Below are 27,888 nucleotides of genomic sequence, written 5' to 3'. Positions count from 1 at the left end.
GGGATGTTTACCAGGTCTACCTGTTTGTTGTCGTAGAATCGCCTGGTGATGGAAGTAGGTTTTATATAACATTAAAATTAAAAGAAAAATATAATTTCGTTATGTAAATTTGACTAGCTAATTTTTGTTTAATTTTGTAACATTCTCTTCGTGTTGACTTACATGTACGTCTGACCATGATTACAATGTTTTGGTGATTGCATTGAATTCGGTGGAAGTATCATCTAGAAACACTGTACCTTATTTATTAATCTGTATACACCCACTCATGACAACCATGGCATTTCAAAGTCGACAAGATTGAAGACGTTTTATAGCTTTTTATAAACCTCTGACATTATATGACTGTGCGACTTAATATGATAAAAGAAAGGAAACAATACTTGTTAATATTCTCAGATATTTTCGCTATGTATTCGTGAAGGTTGATTGTTAAGTGACATTTATTGCAACTTCTGTGGTCCAAGGTGTGTTTTTACAAATGGAGAGAGCCATATACCGTCACTTTGAAGTTGCTTAACTTCGAATTCAATAACAGTAATACTGCAATCAAGGTAAGCTCATTAAGAACTTCATTAGGATAATTATTTAATAAGCGACAAGCGTCTAATTAATCATGTTAATTATGGTATATGTGGTGGTCTGCGTGAACGGTACACGATCCCAGCCCATGTTTATGTCATGAAAAGTTCAGATTCAGATCTTTGCACTCGGCAATATTGCGATGCAAATGCCATTAAAATGCGACATAGCCAACTTCTATTTACGCATAGACAGCACAATAAATAAGTTAATAGTTAACATGGTTAACATAAGTGAGAAAGATGTTGTTAAAGATTGGAAATAGACGGCATGGAATCAAGGGAAAATACGAGAGGATTGGCGCTAAACTCAGCTAACTACAAAGTCATCATACTAGTTCTCTCAATCCCGGGTAAAACTTTCTGCAGAATGGTCCTTAACAGTATACAGGACGAAGACAATTTGACTGGGACCCAGTGCGGATCAGAACAGCCACTGCATAGTTAACATAAGTGAGGCAGATTGGAATCCGGCATGGAATCAAGGGGAAATATGAGAGGATTGGCGCTAACTCAGCTAACTACAAAGTCATCATACTAGTTCTCTCAATCACGGGTAAAGATTTCTGCAGAATGGTCCTTAACAGAATACAGGACGAAGACAATTTGACTGGGACCCAGTGTGGATCAGAACAGCCACTGCATAGTTAACATAAGTGAGGCAGATTGGAATCCGGCATGGAATCAAGGGGAAATATGAGAGGATTGGCGCTAACTCAGCTAACTACAAAGTCATCATACTAGTTCTCTCAATCACGGGTAAAGATTTCTGCAGAATGGTCCTTAACAGAATACAGGACGAAGACAATTTGACTGGGACCCAGTGCGGATCAGAACAGCCACTGCATAGTTAACATAAGTGAGGCAGATTGGAATCCGGCATGGAATCAAGGGGAAATATGAGAGGATTGGCGCTAACTCAGCTAACTACAAAGTCATCATACTAGTTCTCTCAATCACGGGTAAAGATTTCTGCAGAATGGTCCTTAACAGAATACAGGACGAAGACAATTTGACTGGGACCCAGTGCGGATCAGAACAGCCACTGCATAGTTAACATAAGTGAGGCAGATTGGAATCCGGCATGGAATCAAGGGGAAATATGAGAGGATTGGCGCTAACTCAGCTAACTACAAAGTCATCATACTAGTTCTCTCAATCACGGGTAAAGATTTCTGCAGAATGGTCCTTATAACAGAATACAGGACGAAGACAATTTGACTGGGACCCAGTGCGGATCAGAACAGCCACTGCATAGTTAACATAAGTGAGGCAGATTGGAATCCGGCATGGAATCAAGGGGAAATATGAGAGGATTGGCGCTAACTCAGCTAACTACAAAGTCATCATACTAGTTCTCTCAATCACGGGTAAAGATTTCTGCAGAATGGTCCTTATAACAGAATACAGGACGAAGACAATTTGACTGGGACCCAGTGTGGATCAGAACAGCCACCACAGATGCAGTATTTGTTGCCAGACAAATTCGGGCGAAAGCCAAAGAAGGATATCGTACGTACCTCTATCAGCTTCTATCCACTTCGATATCAATTGGCGCGAAGCCCTTTCGAAATTACCTGAGTTTAATTGCAGTTCATAGCAAATCTCACCGAAGTCCTGTATCATAGACTAAACGTGCTATGATTGTCATATCTGAGTGGTTTTAAATTGGAGGTTGGGTAGGCAAATATGCCTACTATCACCATCCTTTTTCAACCTTTTCCTGGAGTTTGTTATGAAATGTTTACAACAATTTGATACAGGGGGGGGGGGTCACTCCCATTGTGGCCCGTACACCATCCGCGATAATCAACTTTTGAAAAGCACCCTAAACAAGGATTTAACCCTGGGCTAAAACAATACCCTAAGCAGGTGTTTTCACACCCTAAACAGGGATTTTAGTCCTTGCATCAAATTTCATACCCTAAATTTCATTTCCGCGTATTAGCAATTGCAATTTTGCTACCCTTTTTTCAATATTTCATGTTTTTGACACCTTAAACGCGTTACGCGCGTATCGTGCTTACCCACGAAAAACTACCCTTTTTACGCGTTTTCATTATCGCGGAAGGTGTACAGGCCACAATGGGAGTGACCCCCCCCCCCTGACAGCTGTCAGGATGGGTGATGTCAGGATCAGCAACATCCGTTATGCTGACCCTGCTGGATATGGTTTTTGACAAGCTCCAAATTGCCACATATGAATTAGATAGAGCATGCAATAAATGTTGTATGAATATCTACCCAACTAAGATATCTGATTAGGGCCCGGATTAAAATAGTAACGCCCATCGACTTTACGGCTCATTCGTAGCGTACGGTCACATAATTAGATCAGGAAGGGTTTTTGACCATTTTAAGCCGAAATAACAAGGTAAACATGGTAAAATTAAAAATCTCTTAAGCTAGTTTGGCCGTAACATGGAGTTCAGGGGCGAGCTTATGTCTGAATACTTATTATGGCAAATTGCTCTGTTGACCTGACAAATACAACGGATTTGGCCGATTCCATTTAGGTGTAAGTTGGTGTAAACATTACAAATATGCAAAAAAATCAGGTTAGAAAAAATAAACCATTGTGATATTTAATATGAGACCGTACATTATGGCTTTAATGTTTAAGCGGATACCTTGAGACGTCTAGATTATCATTACGAACAAGACATGCTAGAAGATATCTGATTAGGGCCCGGATTAAAATAGTAACGCCCACTTGCAGATGGGAATGAATTAAGTGCGCCTTTGTAGCTCTTTTCAACGTAATAATAAGAAGAAAATGTTATACCATGTAAAAAATGCATAAGCAAAAGTCGCAATAATCATGATAATATAATTTGTGAATGTTATGACTTTGAAAGAAGCACAAACTGGATGGGTGTCAAAAGATTAGAATAATATCATCATCGAAATAATGTCCAAATGAAAAACACGTATTACAGTCCCGCGATATTACAATATCATGATAATACAGGGTGTCCCAAAAAAAGAGGCCCCACATTTCTCCTACTTCAAAGATTTTCCTACATACCAAAATACATTTGATCAACTTTTCAGAAGTAGGAGAAAAAGAGGGCGCAATGTGGGGCCTCTTTTTTTGGGACACCCTGTATCTATAAACTTATCAAATCTATGCCTTTATTTTAATAGATTGAATTCTCAGATAACCTTCCCCTGCGGTTATTTAGAGACAAAAATCTATCAAATTTAAAATGAACGACACAATATTTTGTCAACTCTTAAATAACATTAAGTTAAAAGGTTTTGAGTCACGTTTTCAAAAAATGTTTTTAATGTTATTACAACGTTTATATAGGCCTAACTCAATGTTCGCTGTAAAACATTTTGTTTCATGGGGACGCGGGTGTCGACTGCAGACGACATGTTTCAACGTTTCAAAAAAAATCAAGAATTTTAGAAATGTAAATTTTCATGACCATATTTGGAATCAGCATGAAAAATGCATTAAAATGAGTACAAACAAGCCTAGTACTGGTTCAGTATTTCTGAAGATAGCTCATTTTGAGAAAATATTTCAAAACTTGAACTTTTTCCGTTGAAGCGCATGGCTATAGCACGCAGAGCATTAAGATTCGCCGTCTTATTGAGAATTTGCCCGTCTTTTTTATTATGTGTCTGGCAACAATAATAGAAACAAATATAAGAAGCAAATAAAATGACAATAGATCCGAGAGCAACTCAATACAAATGTCAATACATACTATATTTGGGGGTGAATCGAAATCTGAAGAGTGCTCTAGCGACGTTTGCACAGTATTATGGTGGGACCTGAGAGCACACCAGACATACCAAATTACATTCTGAATACGAGGAATGTCCTTTTGTTATCAAATAATATAGATTTGTTTTAAATTCGCGACATAATGCAAATTTTATGGCAAATTGTTAAGAATTTGTATTTTTGACATTTAACAGTCCTCGAAATAAACTTAATAAAAATCTAATGATATGTACTTAAAGTGTATGTAGCTGGGAGGAAAAGCCGACCATCATATGAAAATGTCAGACCTTTCGTATTGAACATATACATTTTTCACCAAAAGACCTAATCTGCCCCGAAAATCTCTTCCTTCTATCACACAGTGTCATCGCCCCGATATCTTCATGGCAGAAATCGCCATGGTAGGTTGAATCTACCGCCACGCATGGCCATTTTGTATCGACCTGTTTAATAGTTTTGAGTCGCATAATGGGCCGAAGGACATCTGACTAAGGCTACTGACAATAGCCCCGATTAGCTCGGCGACTGACCTCGCTGTGTGTCAGTCGAGCATGGTACGCCATAGGTCATATGCTTTTAGATTACCTTCACGATTGGCCTATACACTGCGCTATATAATTCGGCACATATAAATCAGAATTATTGTCAGTTTTTGACTCAAGACGCAAGCTACTCTCTCAAGACGCAAGCTAACGACTATCATATCTGTTCAAAATATATATTCAAGTGCAAGGAACCACATCTGGTTTCTTTATACGAAATCATTTACGGGAGATATTCATCATTTTCTACCCCGCGGTATCCAAAGATTTTCTTCTCATATCAAACTCGTGCATAGCAAATTCACGTGTATCGATCCCGGGTATTTATTTTAGTATCTCTGCTGACAAAGTAATTATTAGTCAGGCGATGTCGGTGTGTATCATTCATACCAAACTAGTAAAACTGGAAAGTTCTGTAATACTCCATTCTCGCTCTCTTACATTCAGTGGCGGCACCAGGATTCTTTTCGGGGGGCATTGGGGAAGTGAATTTGCCGCAAAAAGTGGAAATTTACGTACTGTTGGAGGTTTTGCTTCAAAAGTGGGGAGAGGAAAACTGGAAGAGGGGCAAGAAAAATATTGGGGGGAATGCCCCCCCCCGTAGCCGTAGCACCGCCACTGCTTAAATTCACATTTATAAGATGCAATGCAATTGTTATCTGGGATTTTACAACCCATCAATAGATCTGACTGCGTTATTGTGATTTATGAGAGAAGATTTCCGTTTCTCATGAAATAGTTTAAAATGTAAACAAAGTATATCAAATCAAATTTACACAGGTACAAAACACAATGATTTTTTGTAACTATACTACATTTCCAAATAAAGGATTACCGTATTCACAGTTGATTGTAATAAACAGACTTTGCCGTACAGATTTTAAAGGCGAGTGATTAATCATTCTGTTTTCCCGTCTAAAAAGGAAAATGTCAATAAATAAATATTGTTTTATTTTTTCTTCTTAGAATTTTTTTTCGACGCGTGCAAAAGTTTGCGTTTCTTTCCTATTTTCATTCTGTTTTCCGGCTAAAAAGGAAACTTTCGAGGTCAATAAATATTGTTTTATTTTTTCTTGTTAAATTTTTTTGCGAAGGTCCAAACCACTGTGTTTTTCCGGCTAAAAAGGAAAATTTCGAGGTCAATAAATATAGTTTTATTTTTTCTTGTTAATTTTTTTTTCGAAGGTCCAAACCACTGTGTTTTTCCGGCTAAAAAAAAAATGTAGAGGTCAGCTATTGCTTTATTTTTTTCTTCTCGGAATTTTTTTTCGACGCGTGCAAAAGTTTGCATTTCTTTCCTATTTTGGCCCAAACCACTGTGTTTTTCCGACTAAAAAGAAAGATACAGAGGTCAATTATTGCTTAGTTTACTTCTTCTTATTATTGATTGGGGGGGGGGGGCAGACGTTGCCTATGATTGTATCCAATCCAGTTTTCTATACCTTTCTACTTTTGAAATGTTTTGCTTAGTACTTGCCATATGATCAAAATATTATTTGAACTTCAAATTCTAACAAGAAAAAATAAAGCAATATTAATTTATTGACCTCTACAATTTCTTTTTTAGCCGAAAATAGGAAAGAAATGCAAACTTTTGCGCGCTTCGAACAAGATATGCTCGCCGAGTTGCCCCCTTTACAGCTTCAGCCTTCCGCAGCCCCCGGCCGCAGCCACTGGATACAATACCGAGAGGAAACGTGGCAACGCTCGCCTAGCATCATTCATACTGGAGAGGAATTCGACCACTCGCCTAGCATCATGCTAGCGAGTGATTAACCACTCGCCTTTAAAAACTAGACGGCAAGGTCTGGCCTTGGTTTGTAACCGCTGGATTTCTACACGAGAACCATAAAAGACTCAGAGGTCCCAATATTTGGAGCCCGCAGGGCAACATAGCCACTGTATAACGCATGTGTAGATTTTCCGGGGTAGATTTATCACTTTTTGGTGTTGATATTGCTAACACTACCTGAAAACCATGGAAAAGGGAGATCTATTTATGTGGTGTGACATGGGGAGGCACTGTCCCGGGGGCACTGTAATGTAGAAACTATGGGATGCCCGGTTCATGCTATTGTAGCAAATACCACACTACAGAATTGCCGTATCACAATTGCACACACTATATAGATACGTATAGAACTTTCACATTCTAGAATTGCCAATAACTGCCGCAATTGCACCCATTGTGGAGACATGTTATATACTAGAATTGCCGCAATTGCTCCAAGCGGGTAGACTTGGTACATTGCAGAATTGCCATAATTGCCACAATTGAAATCGCTGTAGTGGATCTTCCCCCTTTGTAGAATCGCCATAACTGCCGCAATTGCACTTATCGCACAAATTTGATTTATTGCAGAATTGCCAAAATTACCACAATTACACGTTTGTGAAGGTTGTCATTCATCCAGGTTTAATAAATATTGAATTAAACATAAAACTGATCAACTGGACTCACATTTATTTGAGAGGCTACAGTATCGCACCTAATCCAAGGTGCATCTTCAGGCCGTCTGATGATCTGGCGGCAAAAGGTCGTTGACCTGTGACAAGGTGGTGTTGCCAGAGGTCGTGGATCTTGAGTTGAACTTCTTAGGAATGTTCTTGACAGAATTTGGTTCATCCCAAAGACAAGCCGCCCAAGGACAAGCAAAGCAATTTAGTTTATGCAATACAATGCAAGGCTCCTGATTGCCAGGACTTGTACATAGGTGAAACCAAACAGACATTATCCAAACGCATGTACCAGCATAGACGTGCTAGTACTGGTTGCGGGGATTCAGCCGTGTTCACGCATTTGGACAGTACACATCACACTTTTGACAACCAAGATGTTGTGATTTTAGACAGAGAACGCAGGTGGTTTGAAAGGGGCGTCAAAGAAGCAATTTACGTCAAGAAAGAACAACCTTCACTAAACAGGGGAGGCGGTCTTCGTCATAACTTGGCGGGGGCTTACAATTCTGTCATCAAGAACATTCCTAAGAAGTTCAACTCAAGATCCACGACCTCTGGCAACACCACCTTGTCACAGGTCAACGACCTTTTGCCGCCAGATCATCAGACGGCCTGAAGATGCACCTTGGATTAGGTGCGATACTGTAGCCTCTCAAATAAATGTGAGTCCAGTTGATCAGTTTTATGTTTAATTCAATACCACAATTACAATCATTGTAGTGAATCCCCCATTGTAAAATTGACATAATTGCCGCAATTGCACTTACTGTATAGCTTTCGTATATTACAGACTTGCCATAATTGCCACAATTGCACTCGCTAAATTGAATCTACCCATTGTAGAATTGCTACAATTGCCGCAATTGCACCCTATACGCAGCCTTCTTATATTGCAAAATTGCCACAATTGCACTAGGCAAAGTGGATCTTCCCATAGTAGAATTGCTATAATTGCCGCAATTGCATGTAGTGCACACCCTTGTCATATTGGAAGATTGCTAAATTGCCACATTTGCACTCGCTGTAGTGAGTTCCCATTGTAGAATTGCCACACTTACCGCAGTTTACTCTGTACGCAACCTTCTTATATTGCAGAATTGCTATAATTGCCGCAATTGCATGCAGTGTGCCTTGTTATATTGGAAGATTGCTATAATTGCACTCGCTGTATTGAACTTCTTATTGTATAGAATTGTCAAAATTGCACAATTGCAATTAGAAAGAAGAGTAATAGATTAAGATTTTTTTTCTAAGTGCGAAAATTTTGGGTGGGAATTGCCAAAATAGTGCCTTTTAGGTACTAGATAGTAGCAATATTAATATTCAGATATCATGATATAGCGCTATTACTCGATATGTGTTAGATCCGATATGTGAATGTAATTAGATTTCTCTCTGTGTTTTTTGTTTTACCGCATAGGCATAACAGGGAAAGAAGCCTTACAGACGGACGGTGATTTTATACTAGAAACAACTGTGTGCCAATCTTCTCCATAGAAGTGAATGAAGTCTTGCTCATCATTATAGATATGTTCCAGATTTTAAGGAAGGGAAGATATTTTGTGCTTACCTAGTGTAAACCGCTAAACACATTAAACAACAAACAGACAAAGGACAATATGGTTCTCCTTGCAGACATAAATAACAATAAAATGGATTTGAACCACGCACCACCTCGTGTTTCTAAGGTAGGTTATCTAGTGTAAATACGTGTAGTCATGGGGTGTGGGGCGGAGTGCACACTGTAAAAAATGGCGACGCCCGTATTTCGAAATTAACCGTAATTTTACGGAAACCAGCCGTATAAATCAAAACACCCTTTTGTGATTAGAACCACCTATCTACATCCACACCCACCCACACATCTACATGTAATACTACAGACCCATGTGTATCATTCACTATAAACTCCCATTTAATTCTGCTTAAACACATGAAAGCGGGCACTGACATGGAAGTAAATTTCCGTAATTTTACTGGTCCCCGTAAAAGTACGGGGAACCCATTGGCAGCAAATTTTCCTGTTATCCCGTAAAAACAACAAATTACAATTGTTATAAATATAACAATAAATACTGTCCAAATGTTCATACCCTATCCCTTAATAATAACGGGTGCTTATTAAAATCGTTGTAACAGGTGCAATATATGCCAGTATTTGAGTTCGAGTTGAACTTCCTGTTATTGGTAGTGTTTTGTGTTTGTACGGAACATAGACACAGTGGTACGGACGTAGATTGCATAATGTAAGCGTAATGCCTCTGTCACACAAAAACGGACTGCGCTGCGTCAACGTATATTGCCGTATACAAAAATATTTTATTCGCTGGCGAAATCACCAGTCCAGCAGAAGATTTTGGCAGTGGCGTAACTACGAGGGGGGGCAGAGGGAGGCAACATGCCCCGGACGCCACCATTAGGGGGGGGGGGCGCCAAAGTGACCAATTTAGCATCGATACGGTGCCCCTCCAAGCAATGAAAGTCAAAATTTTTCAGCATAAAATCAATTGAAAGAACAAGGCAGTATTCAACTTCTAGTAACCAAAATTAATTATTGGTAGGTCTTATTTGTCCAATATTTCGCTCGCTCCGCGCGCAATTGTTTCAAGAATAGGGGAGGGGGCATCTAAGATATTCTCGCCGTGGGGTGGGGGCGGTAGGGACGCCAATTTTGTTTCTTGCCCCGGGCGCTACCAACCCTAGTTACGCCACTGTATTTTGGGATGGATTTGTAAGAAACCAGAATGGAAGGGTAGAAAAAATATAGTGTCTTAATGATAATTAATAATAACCATCAATTAATATTAAAGGAAAGATATAGAAAGAGAGATCAATCATTATTAAATTGAAACCAAGAACTCTTGACCTTCAGTCGTATTACTTTTGTGAACCTGGTCATTACACACTAACTGTGGTCAAGAAACAAACATCTGCAGCCGTAATAGACTATGCCATAGTAGAATTTTATTAAAAATATGTTATTATTAGTCATGATGAACCCATTTCATTGAACTCAAAATTATACTGATGTTTATTAAAATTAAAGTATTCAATAGTAAAATGGTCATAAAGAGTTAAAAATATCAGACGATTAGTGGCAATAAAAGTAATTGAATGCAACATTATCTTGCATAATTATAACGGCTCACTTTAATACTGAACAATTCTGATTTTGGAATCTACCAGTTTATTTATAGCGAACCCCGAAATTTCGACTATGAACTTTGAATTGTAAGCAGAACTTTACCCCCTGGACTTTGCTCTCTAAAAACACACTGTCAAGCATACTTGTTTATCAGTCCATTAACCACAAGTACGCGCTAGATGTTTGATGAGAGTTTAACTTTCGCGTCAACACAAAAGCGCCGCAAATACCACAGACAGTTGTTTACGGTGTAGTTAATGGTAATGGCGCGGGCCCAGACGATTTAAACCATAGCGAGGTATGGGCGACCAATCACAAGGCAGATCCATTTAAAGATGCATTACATCATGGCCAATTTTAGTTAGGCCAGAAATTGGCCTAACTCTCCATAGAGTCCCGTGTTAAAAATCTTAACCGCAAGGCAATGTCAGTAGTCCACTTGGGAAGCTAACAAACAGAGGGAGTAGGGTGACTGATCAGATGTGAAAATCTATCAATTGTGTACACATTAATTAAATCAGAGTTTTAAGCTTAAATACAATATCCAGAGTATGCACAATGGGCAAGTGGACTACGGGGTAGTCTACAGCCGTAACAACAGGTCCTCACAGGAAATTATTTGCATCAAACATTTCGTCCGAATTCCGTTCGTTTCTCTATGCGTTGTAGTCGGTAATAGTCATGCAAGCGTCCTAGATGTCTGATATGTATTCGTCAACATCCGGCAAGTAACCAAAATAATTTCCGGTGAATGAGTGAATCCGTCCACGGTGCAGAGGAACCCATTAATGGCCGAATTGAATCTGATCATCACTTGGCTCGCTGGATTCGTCTATATGTAGGCCCTATTCGGCACACTCCGTTTCAAGTTTTGGGAATGCACAAAACTTGCCGACGGACTTAAAGGTCTAACATTGTTGGCCAGGCCAATGGCCAGGTTTGTGCAGTAACCATGGTAATTAAATACCAGCAATTTCTGAATGTTTATACTAGGATTTGGGCAGGTAACCTTGTCCTTACATATTACAATGTTCTTTTACACTGGTCAGGACCGTGGTGAGTTAATTGGACCCTTCAATTTTTATTATGGATTATGTTTTGCCATTAATGTTGAGCTTGTATAACATTTTATGAATAAATCCAGATGTGCTACTCTTTAACGAACATCACCTAACACGAAACGCATGTGGCAGATGATAGCAAGACATACAAATTAATGCTTGTACCCCAGTAAACACAAAACGTTTTCAACATCATTCGCAAAAGGTTATGAAAGGTTGTCAGAAAACGTTTAATGTCGGATTATATAAAGGGTATAATATCGTTTGAAACGTTTTCATTACCTTTAAATAACCCGACATTTAATGTTATTAAAACGTTTGTACTAAAACCAAAATCTAAAATATAACCCGTTAAAAACGTTTTGTGTTTGCTGGACGTAGGGCTGATCAGGCGATGTGTGACAGAGGCATTAAAGTCAAATCACTTGTCAATGCCGACTTGTCCTTCAGTGTTGAATGTTATGCGTGGGAATACACATCCCAAGTGTGGAATACACTGGCTTGTCTCTGAGCTCGGCATTAAAAAACATTCACTGTAGTTAATTCAAGGTTTAAATCAAAGAAAATGTATACAACGGTACAAGCAATGTAGTTTTTCCAGAATTTGGGTTTCATATCACTAGTGTCATGGTAACTCTGTCAGTCTGGTATAAACTTGAAAACTTATTTCTGCAAAACATGGACATTTTGAAAAATAATGAAAAAGGTAAGGAGGAAAAAGGAAGAAGAAGAAGAGGTGGAGGAGAAACGAAGGAGGGCGAAAGAAAAGAAAAAGAAATAAAAAAAGAAATAGAAACAGGAACAGAGTCAACAGTCTTCAAATTCGAACATAATTAATATGTTTGAATTTGAAGACATGTATATGTAGCATAAAACATCAATCTTGAAAAACAAGAAATAGAAAAGCACAATACGAGTCATTAAACTACACTTTACGTAGTCTTGAAATGTATATAGAAATTATATTAAATTACAACCATGCAGGGGTAGCTAGCTATCGACTATAATCTTAATTCCCATCAATTCTTTAAATGTCATTTAGGTTATATTCAGAGAGAAACAATTGATAACTATTATTATCCATAACTGAACAATTGAATTGTTCCTTTTGTTCGTCCATTAGGCAATGAAGGTCGCCATCGAGCGTGGGGATATCAAAACAGTTAACACACTAATTGCCAACGGAGACAACGTGGACATGGTGGACGTTGTAAGTTTAAATGTTGAGTTAATTGTTAATATATTTAAAGCATTTAATTGGTTATTAATAAAACTCAGTTCATCTGATAAAATACAGCCCTACCAACCCGCCTACAAAGAGGAGATGCAAACGAACGGTGGTATGGATGGCGGATACCTTCAAAATACGCATAATACACTGCGTATGCACCTAACCTTACACGCCTAAGATAAAATCTTAAACGTCTAAGATTTCATCTTAGGCGTGTAAGGTTAAGGGTATTATCTTACGCGTATTCTGAAGGTATCCGCCATCCATACCATGCACACGGTACACACCGACACCGCCTGGCTAATAATTATTTGGTGGAGCAGGGACACTAAAATGAATACACGGGATCGATACACGTGAATTGCTATGTACGATTTTGATATCAGACGAAAATCTTCGAATACTGGGTTAGAAATTGATGAATATCTCCCGCAAATGAATTTTTCTCAAGAAACCAGATGTGGTCTCATACACCTGAAAATACGTGTTGAACAGATATGATAGTCGCTAGAATGCGCTTTGAAAATTGGCCGTGCGCTTTGAACTCATAATCTGACCATTTTATATTGCGTTGGTCCTGTATGTAATACCCTGTAGGCCTATAGACTACAGCGTGTAGTACAGCTGCACTCACTGTAGGCAGTATAAAAGTCGATGACCATTGACCTCAATGGGGATACAAGCTTATTCACGCACAACCAAGATCAATTACCCGGTATTGTGAGTAGCCTTAGTTATGTCCCTCGACTAATTATTAGTTCTAAAGAGCTTTAAAGGTTTGAACCAAATGGCTAATCGTGGCTGTGGATTCAACCTACCATGGCTATTCCTGCCATGAAGATATAGGGTCGATGACACTGTGCGGTAGACATTCTCACGGGCATGATGGGTTCATCTAACTTAACTAAGAGTCGACAGAGGACACCAAGTTAGCCCATTTCAAACAAAGTGTATTTTGGACGCATTTGGTGTAAACATTTTTTTTTGCCCGCGTTTCGATCGCATTTCCTTAAAAACAGGGCCCATCTTCGACTTCGATATATCTTGTTGTTTATCCAGCTCTCAGTACTCTCGATACTATTACTTCATATTGAACAAACCACAATAATGTATGTTGACATAATTGCTATTAATGTTGATCAAGGGAGTAGGTTTTCGCACTTGGTAAGATATTCTGGATCTGGATAATTTATACTCGAATTATTCAGTATGAAAAAGCATGAGTTCGTTTAAGTGTATGTGTGCGGTACATTTTATGTACCATTAAGACCATTTTATCCTGAAGTCTTTTTACCCCCTTTTTATCCTATCCACAGAATGAGGAAACAGAGAGTCAGCATTCCATTCTTATTCATGCAATTTCAAAGAACCAATTTTCTATTGCAAAACTACTGCTGGAAAAAGGCGCCAGGGTAGATACCTTATTTTTGGTGAGTATCTATAATCTTAGTTGCCGGCTAATAAATTTTGGATAGGCATGTGTAAATGATGTAGGCCTAGAGAATAATTGTGTCGATATAGTCGCACACTAAACTAATATCGTTGTCGCAAAAATGATATGCCTACCATATCGTATCATTCTGTAAATATAGGTATAAGCTTAGTTGTAAAAATTATAAAAATTGTAAAAATTGGTATGTAAGTGCAACTTTCAAATCTGGACCTCACTACATTAAATTGACCGGTGTTTTATTGTTTTCTGGGCTATCGTATCAAATGAGGTGTCAAAATGCGCAGATATAAATTCTGCTTCCAACGCATTTTACAGATTTGTAATACAATAGCCCCGTTTTGAATAATGGCCATTATTTAAGGGGGTTAGTTACTTTTTTTTGAGATGTTTAGTAGTATGCCCATAAATGTTGCTTAACCAACTAATCATCTGCATTAATGTTCCTTTCATCTAACCAGAATTATGATAAACAAAACCAATGTATTTACGAAATCACGGCCGAAACAACGGCAAGAATGTTATATGAAGTATCGCTGGACAACAATCTCGGCGAAGTACTGTGCAGCATCGAAAAGGTCTTGAAGACATGTCAGGTAGGTACTACAGATACAAACATAATATTTAACGATTTAGAAAAAAAAACTAGTTATATATACACACCATGCACACACCCCATACACCGGGGTGTGGGTGGGGTGGGGTGTGTGTGTTAGAGAGAGAGAGAGGGGGGGGGGGAGAGAGAGAAGAGGGATTTATGTTTTTTCGTGTATTTTTGTTAAGTTATTGTTACCTTGATTACTATTGTAAAAAAACATCGATAACAATTTAATCCATATTAACCACAATTAATAGCAAATGTTTAGAGACTTCTCTCTAGAATTGCATCAATTTATTGTTTATCTATGTATGTACATGGTTATTTTTACTCTAATTATGTAAATTTTATGTAAATTTTTCTTATTCGGTTAGGGAAGAGAACCTAAATGTGTACCACCGAGGAACTTACCAAATGATATTCCGTCGCAGGTAATTATGTTTATTCGTATGTATTTGTTTGTTTGTTCAAATGAAATGTTTCTCAACATGCTCTGCATGCTATAGCCATAGGCTTCAATATAAAAAGTCCCAAGTTTTCTCAAAATATCAAGAGCTATCATAAGAACCACTGAACCAATACAAGGCTTGTTTGTACTCATTGTAATGCATTTTTCATGCTGATTCCAAATATTGTCATGAAAATGTACAATTCGGAAATTTTTGAATTTTTACAAAAATTTTGAAACTTGTCGTCTGCAGTCGACACTCGCGTGGAAAGAGTTAATGTAATCCATGTTATCTCCCCAGGTTATATATATTTGATATCATTTTGATACTTGCTTATCGTGTTTGTGTGTGAATGTGAAAAAAATGTGTTCTTGTACGTCGTCAGGTTGTGCGACCAGAGGTTTTTTCTTTCTTTTCCGAATCGTTTTCGATTTTCCTTAATTTTTCATGATTTTTTCTCCTGCTCTTTGTTTTGTTTTCCAGTTTTAATTTATTCTGCCGAATAAAATAATGAAAGCTTATTTACCTAACTCTCGGTAACTAAATATATTATTAGACTGCAGAAAGTAATGGAACTCATATACTAGGCTAATATTATGCTATCCGTTTGACATTTATCATAGAAGCACTGAATAAATATCAGACATAAATTTCTTGGTATGTTGTGTTATTTTAGTATATCAAAAAATGTATTAAATTTCAGTTTGGTAGAGATTATTTTAATTTTAAATCAACGCGTTTATAGAGTAAGGTTTATGACACTGATAGCCGTGGTGACGGCCGGGGGGGGGCACTCAACTTTGGAGGTGACGCGTATGTAAGGGCTGTTAAGACCCCCTTTTTCAGCATCGCTGTCACCCAAAGACTCCATACTTTTTTACGAACACATGCTCTGTCACCAAAGACCCCCTATTTTTCCATTTGATCTGTCACCCAAAGACCCTTACAAGTTCAATTTGAACAGCAACTTTCATTTACCACAGATTTTGTTACTTATTTTGAAAAAACAAAGATATTTGAAGCCATTTAGAACTAGAAATTCGATTTTAGAGGTTTCTGTGGTGCTGTTTCGGCTCTCACCCAAAGATTCCATTTTAAAAAAAGGTCATGTTCTCACCCAATGACCCCATATTTTTACATTTTGCTCTCACCGAATGTCAAAATCACGCTCTCACCCAATGATGACCCCATATTTTTTGCATTTTGCTCTCACCGAATGCCCCTTAGTGCGAAAGTGCCAGCCCTACACCTATATCCATTTCATATTGAAGTGCCCCCCGGGTGACGGTGGCTTCACAATTGTATGTTGGGTTAAAAAATATATAAAAAAGGACGGGATATGAAACTCAGAAAATTGTCTTTGTAAATTAACGAAGTCAACATAAGTTGTTTTTGAAACGATACAAACATTAGATTATATCATGGATTACAATAAGGAGCTTTGTAATAAGGTATGAGTTAATGTTGTAAAACGAAAAATGGAGCTTCACTGCAGAGACCATGGGTCTGGGGTCTCAGACAGTGAAAGTCGACTTACCAGTCCCGGGGGTGCCTTGTGGCATGAACAGAATCACAGGGTATAGAGCTGTGTGTTTGATACAATGCGGCACTTACATTAATTTGTTTTTGTTTTCTCTGAATAATTGGGAGAGTAGGTTATTCATTGTCCGTATTCAGACATCAAATTCACCACATACTTTTACTTAAAGGAGTATTTCGTGATCCTAGCATCCTCTTTTTATGACATTTTTCAGTAGATATCCACGAAAAAGCTTATTCCCAAAATGTCAGTTGATTCCGATTTTGCGTTTATTTGCGTGTTATGCACAATTATGTGTATACACTGCTCCAAAGGCAGTTTGTAATTTCGTTCTGGTATACCAGAACGAAATTCAAACACGATACCTAAAGACTATCTAAACGAATAAACGAATATTGATCGCTAAACGAATATTGATCTGCAAGAAATTTTTTGTGCATAAACATTATGTAGCCGGAGGTTTCCAGTGATATAAAAATCTCAACTTTTTTGAAAAAAAGTGGGGGTTGAGGCTATGGATCATGAAATGCCCTTTTAATTATTGGTAAACGATTACGATAAAAAAAACTACACTTTAATTTCAGATTATTCGTTGTTTTTAATAGAATCCCCGCTACTCATTTAATTTGAACTATTCGTTTTTATGAGATTGTTCATTTTGATTAGGTATATTATCACTTTGAACCAACAATTGTATCAAAGTTAACAGTTTCCGTTTTATTTTAACAATTATACTATTTAAATTAAGAAGATCTCCCACTCATTATTTGACAAGATTACTGATTCCATTTTAACAACTTTCTGTTAAGTTACCCTCTGACAAGACAGACGAATCAAATTTGATTTTGTTTGGTCATTTTTGACAAGACAGCAGTAGCGTAGCCAGCAGGGGGGGGCAGAGTGCCCCCCCTGACAAAAAATGAAAGAAAAAGTGCCCCTCTGACAAAAAATGAAAGAGAAAATCAAGAGGGCAAAGGAAAAGAAAAAGGGCAAGGAGCCCCTTTTCTAGCAAAATTCAGGGTCAAAATTGTGTAAAATACAAAAAATTTCCGCGCTGCGCTCGCACATTGTAACAATCAAGCAATTTTTTAGCCGGATAATGGGCGAAAATAGTGTAAAATACCATTTTTTGCGCGCTACGCGCGCACATCATCCCAATAAGGCCCTTTTCGGGAAGCTCGAAGACATACAGTCTCTATGTATTGTATGATGCAACTGCAATTTTTTTTCGTCTGTGCCCTAAAAATTTTATTTTGCCCCCCCTGACCAAGAAAGCTGGCTACGCCCCTGCAAGACAGACCTACTAATTATGATATGTTGTGTCATTTTTGACAAGAAGCTATTCAATTTTTAAATAACAAGGCAATCTTAATCAAATTTGATGAGTTTCTTGTCATTTTGATGAGAATATCCGATTCATTTTGAAGAGAAATATATTATGTCCTCATCTAAATACTTTCCATTGTCGAATTTAACAAGTTTCTATTCAAAAATGAGTGGATCGTTTTGCATGGATTATTAAAAATTTGACTAACAATATCGTCAATTCATTTATCATCACTTTTCGAGTCTTTTATATAGGCCTACTACTATTTTTTTTAAAGCGCAGTGATTTATAGTGTGATATGCACAGGCACAATGCCTAGACGTTGATCTACCACAAGCCTCAGCACACTTTACAACTAGCTAAGTGGGAGCGAACACTGCATGGCAACGTTAGATCAGCTCTGACATATGGTGATTGATATCATAGTTATACCAAATTGTTATTTTGTCGTTCCTCACTGCACTCCCCCATCAACACACACCAAGAATAAAAGTGATTTAAGACCAACGGGAAGACCAAGAAGTATATATAAGTGAAAAAAAAATTACTACTGTCAGTATGAAGGATTAGCCTAAATATTATTTATATTTTTTTAAATTTTAATGAAAAATGAAGTCTTTCGACATCGTTTAGTTTTTTCTGCTACGACGTTATGGTAAGCTACTTTATTATAGTAATTTTTGTCTTTTTTTTTCCAGTTTATTATTGATGCAATTGAAGAAGGCGATTTATTTTCTGTTGAGCTTCTTATTAACCATGGAGTAGATGTCAACACGATTCAACAGGTAGGTACTTCTCGCGGGGGGACACTCGACTTTGTAAGTGACGGACAGTAGTTCGAAACTAGGGGTCTTTCGGTGAGAGCCTAGACACCGAAAAAAGGGGGGTCTTAAAGGGGGTCTTTCCGTGAGACTGGGGGAAATTTTACCAAGAAAGGGGGTCATTTAGTGAGACTGGGAAAAATTTTGGGTCAAAATATAAAAGTTGATACAAAATTTTCATATATTTTGACAAATTTGAAAATGTTTTGTAAAATTTGAAATATTTTTGAAAAATTTGAAGAAAAATAATGAAAAAACAGGGTCATTCAGTGAGAAATTATTAGAAAATTTCCCAAAATTTGGAAAAATAGAGGGTCTTTTAGTGACAGGAAAACAAAAAAAGAGGGTAATTGGGTGAGAGGGAGTTCAGTAAAACAAAAAAGGGGGTCATTGGGTGAGAGGGACTTGAAAAGTGGGGGTCAATGTGACCGCACATCCCCGTCACCCATTTTTAGTGAGTGCCCCCCCGGAACCCCAGTCCAAACGTAACATTTCATTATAACTCTATTATAAATGGCGCAAAATATTTCCCATATTGAAATATCATTCAGTTGACCAATACGTCAATTTCTGTTACGTTCCGACAAATTTTGATTAAAATGAGTCTGTTCGGTCTACCTAACTTTGACGGTGATGCACATAATTACAGCGTGAAGAACAATATTGTTTTATTTCAATACATTTTTTAAATGTATATTTACTCGAACGAATTCTCTGTCAAAGGGAAATCCAATATAATTTATAGGCTATGACTATAACATATTTCATGATTATATTTGTGCATGATAAATGTTGATAATGCATTTTCTTTATGGGAGATAATGGTTTATAAGAATGGATGGGAGGTCGAATAAAAGACTGAAAGCCCGGACTGAAAGGAAGCAGTTCAATATTGTTTACAGGTTCTGAATTTGTTTGATTGAACCTAAAGAAAACTTAACGCCTACGAGTCGAATAGGGTATCGATTGTTAGCATGGTTAGAGAGGGCAGTTACCCCCCATAAAGGGTTTGACATATAAAATATTAATTTATTCATAGCAATTGTTATAGTTTGTTTTCGGTGCATTTCATTTAATTACAGGACGACGTCGGCAACCAAGCATCCATTCTGATTGCTGCTATAGCGCAATGGCACAAACATATCGCAAAATTTCTCATCAACCGAGGTGCAAAAGTGGGCACAGTTTTCCAAGTAAGTAGGCATAGACGTCTTTTTTATTGAATTTACATTATCGATGATTACCCAGCAAACACACAAGTTCTTAAAACGTTTATTTAAAACGATTTAATAACATTTAAATGTTGGGTTATTTAAAGATCATGAATACGTTTTTAAAATGTTATTGTAAAATATTTTGGGCAAACATCTGTGCAAAATTATTTGTATCAAATTTGTCGAGGACTCAAATGAAGTGTATAATTAAAGACGGAATTAAATAAAAATTCTTCCCTTTAAAAGGGAAAGCCAGCTTCAATGTAGAAGAGGTCTTAGTTTTGGTCAATGTGAAAGGCATTGTTAGGATCATACTTGCATCCGTGTTACATGGCAGTCCACCAAACCATCAACGATGAGAACATGTACACTGAAAGAGCAGAAAACATTAACCCCTAATCTCATGAATCTCCTGTCAACTCTTTAATTCATTACTCCAAATTGTTCTGTTCTGTTTTGTTTTTTTTTTTTTTTTTTTTGGTTTTTCTGCTTTTTACCCACGATATCTCAATTTGGTTAGTATAACTATGGAAGGCATGTTGTGTGTTTCTTTTCATTGAAATAAAGGACTAGACTATGCAATTTTTTTACTCATTTTTTGAGCAACATGTATAATTTATATGTCTTGCGTGAATAATTACAAAAGTTACGGCACTTTTACTGCATGCATGTCTGAGAGTTCACATTATGACATAGGCCTATGCCTTCTTGTTTCTTGTAAATGGGACTAATTCCTTGTGGAATAACTGACAAATAGAACCAGTCTCTACGTGTTTTTGAGCTTTTTTGGTCAATCTGTCGGTAATCACTTTTAAGTTGGGCATAATCATGATAATAGATAAGTCCTACTACTTAACCTTTTTGAAATAGATCTTAGTATTGTGAAAAAGGTAAACATAGACATATTATCCATTTATTATAAACATCTCAAAAAAGTAACTAACCCCCTTAAATAATGGTCATTACTCAAAAACGGACTATTGTATTACAAATCTGTAAAATGCGTTGGAAGCAAAATTTATTTCTGCGTATTTTGACACCTCATTTGATACGATAGTCCAGAAAACAATAAAACACCGGTCAATTTAATGTAGTGAGGTCCAGATTTAAAAGTTGCACTTACATCACATTGATACAAAAACACTCAGATATCATTACACAGATTCCCTTCCAATTCCATTATACTGAATACAAATCAATTGCAACTTTCAAATCTTGGGTTTCATTGATTTAAATTTACGCTGTGACGTCAATATTTAGTCAATTTCTACAAATGAGGTGTCAAAATGTGCAGAAGTAAATTCTGCTTCCAGCGCATTTTACAGATTTGTAATACAATCACCCGTTTTTTGAATAATGACCATTATTTAAGGGGGTTAGTTTTTTTTTTTTAGATGTTTATTTAATAGTTTGACACACACTTCTTATGTGTGACAATAAACACGTCATTTTGCTTTCAGGTTAATATGTTCAATGCTTTGCTAATTGGACTAAATTTTTTATCACATTCTGTTTGATTTTTTAGAATTTCAACGAAGAAAACAACAAAATCTTTGAAGTCTCCGCATTATCAATAGCACATATAAGACACAAAGAATCACCCAAAGCTGGAATGAAAGACATTGTTGATTCAATTGAAGCTATGCTACGTAACGCAAAGGTAAAGTCGTTGTTATTTTTTGTTTCCAACATTCTCGTTTAAGGGAAGGGGTATGAACGTTTGGACAGTATTTATTGTGGGACATTAGAGCACATTCAGACATATCGAATTGCATTCTGAATACGAAGAATGGCCTTCTGATATCAAATAATTTAGATTTTTTGAAATTCGCAATGTAATACACATTTTATGGCAAGTCATTAAAAATTGATATTTTTGATATTTAACAGTACTTGAAGTAAACTTTATAAATCTGATGATTTCTACCTAAAAGTGTATGTAGGTGGGATGAAAAGCCGACGATCAATTGAAAATTTTGACCTTTCGTATTGAAGATATGGATTTTTTCCCCAAAACACCAAAAAAAATTAGGTCCTTTTGGGAAAAAATCCATATCTTCAATATGAAAGGTCAAAATTTTCAATTGATCGTCGGCTTTTTCCTCCCAGCTACATACACTTTAAGACTATATCATTAAATTTATAAAATTTACTTCGAGGACTGTTATATCTCAAAATGTGAAAATATCTAATTTTAATACTTTGTCATAAAATTTGTATTATATCGTGAATTTCATAAAATGAAAATTATTTGATATCAGAAAGACATGCTTCGTATTCAGAATGCAATTTGATACGTCTGAGGTGTTCGCATGTCCCACAAAAAATACTGTCGAAACGCCATAAACGCTCATTCTAGATCCCTTAAGTTATGCATTGAACTGCAAAATTTCGAGTCTCTTCACTCTCATATTAGACCGGTTCTATTTGCGAAAATCGCGTTCCTAGCAGCAAGTTTGCGTAAAAGTTGGCAACCAGCTTCTTTTTATTAATTTCATCAATTTGAAAATGCTGAACTCGAATCTGCTGTCTGCCAAGCAAAATTTTGAGACCGTGACCTTCAAAAGGACCCCCAACTGACCACGTAGGATCATATAGGGGGCAAAAATTAATTTCATTCCAAAAACATTTTCAAACATGTCAAACGTGTGGTCCCACGGAGTCACGATTTGCTTGTTGTGTCTGAGTCAAAAGTCAAATTTGCTCCAATTTTCGTAAATGTTGAGACAAATTGTTCGCCTACCTAGTAGCTAGAGGATTCAGAAAAAGAATAGTTTACACTATCTGATATGCCTATAGTTTAATATGTTACACAGCAAAGAGTCAAAAGATATATAGGTTTGCATAAAATTTAATGGAATTTGCATTTATTTATCATCTATCTTCTGAACTTGACATTGCAGATAGTACAAACTATTCTTTTCCTGAATCCCTTGAACTTTAGGAACAGTTTCCATCTATTTTTACGAAAATGTATAAGATGAAAATTGAGCCTCACTTGGTAACTTTATGTCCTTCGCGCAAATATGTTACATTTTTGTAATCCTTAGGTCTTGACGAATAATGTGACATGTTTTAGTGAATGTGGAGCGTGTTTAATTGTTGCCCCCTCTATGAGCAAGTGGGGGGTTGGGCGTCTTTTTGTAGGGTGGCAAGTCCATTCAGTTTATTTAAATGAAACGTCTAAAGTCAGATGGGCAATAAAGAAGTGTACACGGATAGTTTAAGCCGGCTTTATAGGTTCGAGACCCACACCAACACACCTTTGGGATACGTGAGAACAATGGTACCACTTTGTCAAGTGGTGCGCTTACACATAACTTTCTAATTTCTATTCATCACTTATATTGACAGTCCCCTTCCAAGTAAAGCATTAATATTCTGCCGGGTCAGTTACCATTTAATGGAGGAACCCTTTTGTTCGAAACAATGGTACCACTTTTTTGAATAGCCTGATGGCAAATCAATGGCACGAATGATATAGGAACAATGCGTTACGTAATTTGTTGACTCTCCATATTTATTTCAACCTCAATTAAGTAAGTTCTCACTCGAACTTAGTCTATCCTCCATATTGAATGGTGGACTGCACTTGCACTGCCAATCAATAATCACCCACTTGAAATCCCCTGACTCGCTGCACTGACCAAAGTTATGGACAGATATGGGAGCTGTTTTTGCTGTTACCTGTCATTTACATATCAGGGAGGTACGAACATTTGCAGATGCCCCACATACTCAGTTTTTAGCCTACATGTAATGTATACACTATTCTTGATTGACATCAAGTACATAAATATCCGTCAAGTGGTTTAGCTTTAATGCCCTTAAGCTTCGGAAGAGAGCGGTCTACAAGTGAGTGATAATCACTAAAAGTTGCATTCGATTTTCACAGGGAATTTTGCAGGCCATGCCGTGCCCTACTTGATAAAATACCATAGTGCGAATATTTTCAAATATCTCAATTAGCTAAAAATTTAGGACATATTGCAAAACTATATTTCCTAGAATTTCAGAGAGTACAATAAATATTGGCCGGTTATTTTTCACACAGTGACGTTAACTAGGAAATGCCCTATACCTCTAACATACACTGTTTGTAGAGGTCACACCTCAATGATGAGAGCACTGTGTATTGTGTTTAGGAAACTGAATAGTAACTGCAGTATGATTAATTGACTTTGAACGATCATGATGAATCTCATCAATAATTCGTCGGTCGGATGACATAGTGGCGTATCACGAAAATGACCATTTTGAGATAATCGCATTTGAAAGTTTTGCAACTTTTACCCGTTTGTCTACCTTGATTAAAATGCCCCCATTTGTTGAATGGATATGAAAAAAATAGATATTTAAGTTACATTAATTTTTATGTATAAAATACATTGACGTCATTCACCAATTACCGGTAATTGTAATTAGTCATCAAACTTTTCGTCAAATTTTTTGTCAAACTTTTCAAAAAATAATTCTCCATTCAAAATTTACATAAGACATGTGATACGTGAGTTTGTCGAGCAATTGTTGAATTCATATCCGTATTAGCCACACAGTTGTGATATACCGAAATAGTGGCGTATGTCACATATTTACGACATAGTGACGTATGTGACTAATACGCCGCTATGTCGTCCAAAACATGAGGGGATGTTGCATAGAATTTTCCCATTTGGTGGGATACGCCAAACGTAATTAATTAATAACATGCGTGTCTTGAAAGTTTATCAAAATGTAGAACGTAACACATAGATTATGAAACTTAAAAGGGCATTTCGTGATCCACAACCTCATCCCCCCCACTTTTCTCAAAAAAAGTTGAGATTTTTATGCCACTGGAATCCTCTGCCTATATAATGTTTATGTACCAAACATTTCTTGCAGATTAATTCGTATAGCAAAAATATCGTCAAATTTGAATTTTGTTCTGGTACACCAAAACGAAATTACCACAGTGGCATATGGAGCACTGTAATACACATAATCATGCATAACTCGCAAACGCAAAATCAGAATCAATTGAAATTTTGGGAATAAGCCTTTTTCGTGGATAGCTACTGAAACGTTTCCTAAAAGAGGATGCTAGGATCACGAAATACTCCTTTAACTATTAATTTGTCAAAAAATGGCTGATACGCCGAGTCGCCGATATGTCATCCGAGCGACGAAATATTTCAACATCCTTGGTAATGAAGACCTATATGCACGTGTGTGCGTCACTGAAACCTTTGAGTTTTTGGAAAATAACAGGTGAAGGGCGATCATTATGTTGTTGACAACAAGCATTGTTTGTATGAAGCACAAGCTAGTAGTCAGGTTTCACGAAGTCTTTCATGTTCAGTAATTTCGAGTCCATTAAAAATTATATATCGTGTCATTTTCAAATTTGTTGTGGTCGCTGATGATTTGTGGACTCAGTCAGATTAACTTCAACAAGCATCGGCGAACAAACAGTTTTGTTTGATCTCTCTAAAATGCCTAACCCTATAATGGAGCATATATGCACGCATAAGAAGTGCAGACAGTTTATTGCCAAAGGACGGCCTTGTCGGAAGCAAGTTAATTTTAAAATTCATTCTTGTGCTATTTTTCAGGGTGATGCAGCTGACATCGTCACCTCTTCAAACGTTCCTAATGAAGTAAGCTATAATTATTCTTTTTATTTATTTATTTATTTATTTATTTATTTATTTATTTATTCAAAGTTTAGCCTTCCAGAATAGAAGTCGTTACTCTGAGTTTCACGCCTAATGGCGACCGTCAGACGACACGGTGAAGAAAATTTCGCTGGACTACCATCTCCTTGGAATGGAAGAATTTACATTCCATGGTGTCAACAGCCAAACTATTCCAGAGTATGCCTGTACATGTACTATCATAGATAGTCAGACAGAGAGTACTCAACTGCATTATGCAGTTGAGCACTCTCTGACTATCTATGATAGCAGGAGCGTGATAACAACATATATTCATAGTTAGACTACCTTTTGAATAGTAGATTCTTCCATTCCAAGGAGATGGTTGTCCAGCCATATTTTCTCCACCATGTTGTCTGACGATCGCCTTTAGGCGTGAAATTCAGAGTAACAACTTCTATTCCGGGCTTCTATTCTGGAAGGTCTAAACTTTGAAACTCGAGTATATTATGTTGTTATTACACTCCTGTTATGCAGTAATTGCAGTTGAGCACTCTCTATCTATGATAGTTCAGGCCGGCTCTGGAATAGTTTGGCTGTTGACACCATGGAATGTAAATTCTTCCATTCTAAGGAGATGGTTGTCCACTTGTCCAGTAGACTACCCCGTAGTCCACTTGCCCCCCGGGACTTGCCCATTGTGCATACTCTGGATATTGTATTTAAGCTTAAAACTCTGATTTAATTAATGTGTGCACAATTGATAGATTTTCACATCTGATCAGTCACCCTACTCCCTCTGTTTGTTAGCTTCCCAATTTCGGGGTTCGCTATCAATAAACTGGTAGATTCCAAAATCAGAATTGTTCAGTATAAAAGTGAGCCGTTATAATTATGTAAGATAATGTTGCATTCAATTACTTTTATTGTCACTAATCGTCTGATATTTTTAACTCTTTATGACCATTTTACTATTGAATACTTTAATTTTAATAAACATCAGTATAATTTTGAGTTCAACGAAATGGGTTCATCATGACTAATAATAACATATTTTTAATAAAATTCGACTATGGCATAGTCTACTTGTCCAGCCAAATTTTCTCCACCGTGTCGTCTGATGATCGCCTTTAGGCGTGAAACTCAGAGTAACGACCTCTATTCTGGAAGGTCTAAACTTTGAATTTTTATACGCTCTCCCTTCTTGGGATTAAGCACTCTATTCAAAAGGTAGTCTAACTATGAATATATGTTATCTATTTATTTATTTATTATCTGTTTACATACACTGTGAAAATTTGACCGTAATTTTTACGGTAGAGTACCTGACAACTAAGTTGCCAGCATTCTACCGTAAAAACGACGATTTTACAAGTATTTCACGGTATATTGCCGTAAATGTACGGTAAAATACCCACAATCCTGTATAAATACGGTAGAAAGCACGTATGTTTTACGGTATAAAATACCTGGCAACTAGGTTGCCAATAATCTACCGTTAAAATTACTACTGTGACAGTTGCCGTAACTGCAGTGCACACTGTACTTTATACGGAATCGCATTAAAACATAATCTGTCACGACAATACAGCTATTTACTATTTAAAAAAAACCCAGATATAATAAACACACAAAAATAAATAATAATTCAACTTTACAGTGTACTTTTTCCATTCATTCATTCATTCATTCATTCATTCATTCATTCATTCATTCATTCATTCATTCATCCAAATAAATGCTTGGATTACGCAGAATACAATGTATTGAATGTTTTTTTTCTTTCACGTTTTAAAAGTAATTTTATGCTCTTCTTTCTAGATGGTACAACATTCCAAAATTACTGCGTGGCTCCACAAACCAGTGCCAACCATTCGAGTGGATGAATCAAGTGATATAGATGATGTAGCCTCTATTGATGAGAATGTGACTGTCAACGGCAATGCAAAGAAATATAGTACTGAAAATTGCGATGGGAAAAGTACCTCAGTACAAAGTGCGGACAATAGTAAGCAATCTGACCTTACGTCAACAAAGAACAGGACAAGTGATACAAATACGGTCAAGGATTCCAAAATGTGTGTGATTTTATGA

The 27,888-nt window shown here is 36.9% G+C and overlaps 1 protein-coding gene across 1 annotated transcript; it reads left to right on the top strand.

Annotated features, from left to right (window-relative positions):
- The first annotated feature begins 91 nt into the window (after positions 1 to 91).
- Positions 92 to 27,888, top strand: LOC140142156 (uncharacterized). Its single transcript, XM_072164122.1, has 11 exons — positions 92 to 554; positions 8,743 to 9,010; positions 12,652 to 12,738; positions 14,076 to 14,189; positions 14,671 to 14,805; positions 15,182 to 15,268; positions 18,822 to 18,908; positions 20,027 to 20,137; positions 21,684 to 21,818; positions 25,753 to 25,797; positions 27,616 to 27,888. Exons 2-11 carry the CDS (start codon positions 8,942 to 8,944, stop codon positions 27,886 to 27,888), a joined length of 1,143 nt encoding a protein of 380 aa, XP_072020223.1. The 5' UTR covers positions 92 to 554; positions 8,743 to 8,941.

This window comes from Amphiura filiformis, chromosome 20, assembly GCF_039555335.1.
Source record: "Amphiura filiformis chromosome 20, Afil_fr2py, whole genome shotgun sequence".
In the NCBI taxonomy this organism is placed as follows: Eukaryota; Metazoa; Echinodermata; class Ophiuroidea; order Amphilepidida; family Amphiuridae; genus Amphiura; species Amphiura filiformis.
This window is presented reverse-complemented; position numbering and strand designations above follow the sequence as displayed.

Coding starts and splice junctions, on each gene's coding strand:
- LOC140142156 (XM_072164122.1), top strand. CDS start 8,942: ATGGTTCTCCTTGCAGACATAAATAACAATAAAATGGATTTGAACCAC. Junction 9,011..12,651: donor CACCACCTCGTGTTTCTAAG/GTAGGTTATCTA, acceptor TTCGTCCATTAG/GCAATGAAGGTCGCCATCGA. Junction 12,739..14,075: donor ACGTGGACATGGTGGACGTT/GTAAGTTTAAAT, acceptor TCCTATCCACAG/AATGAGGAAACAGAGAGTCA.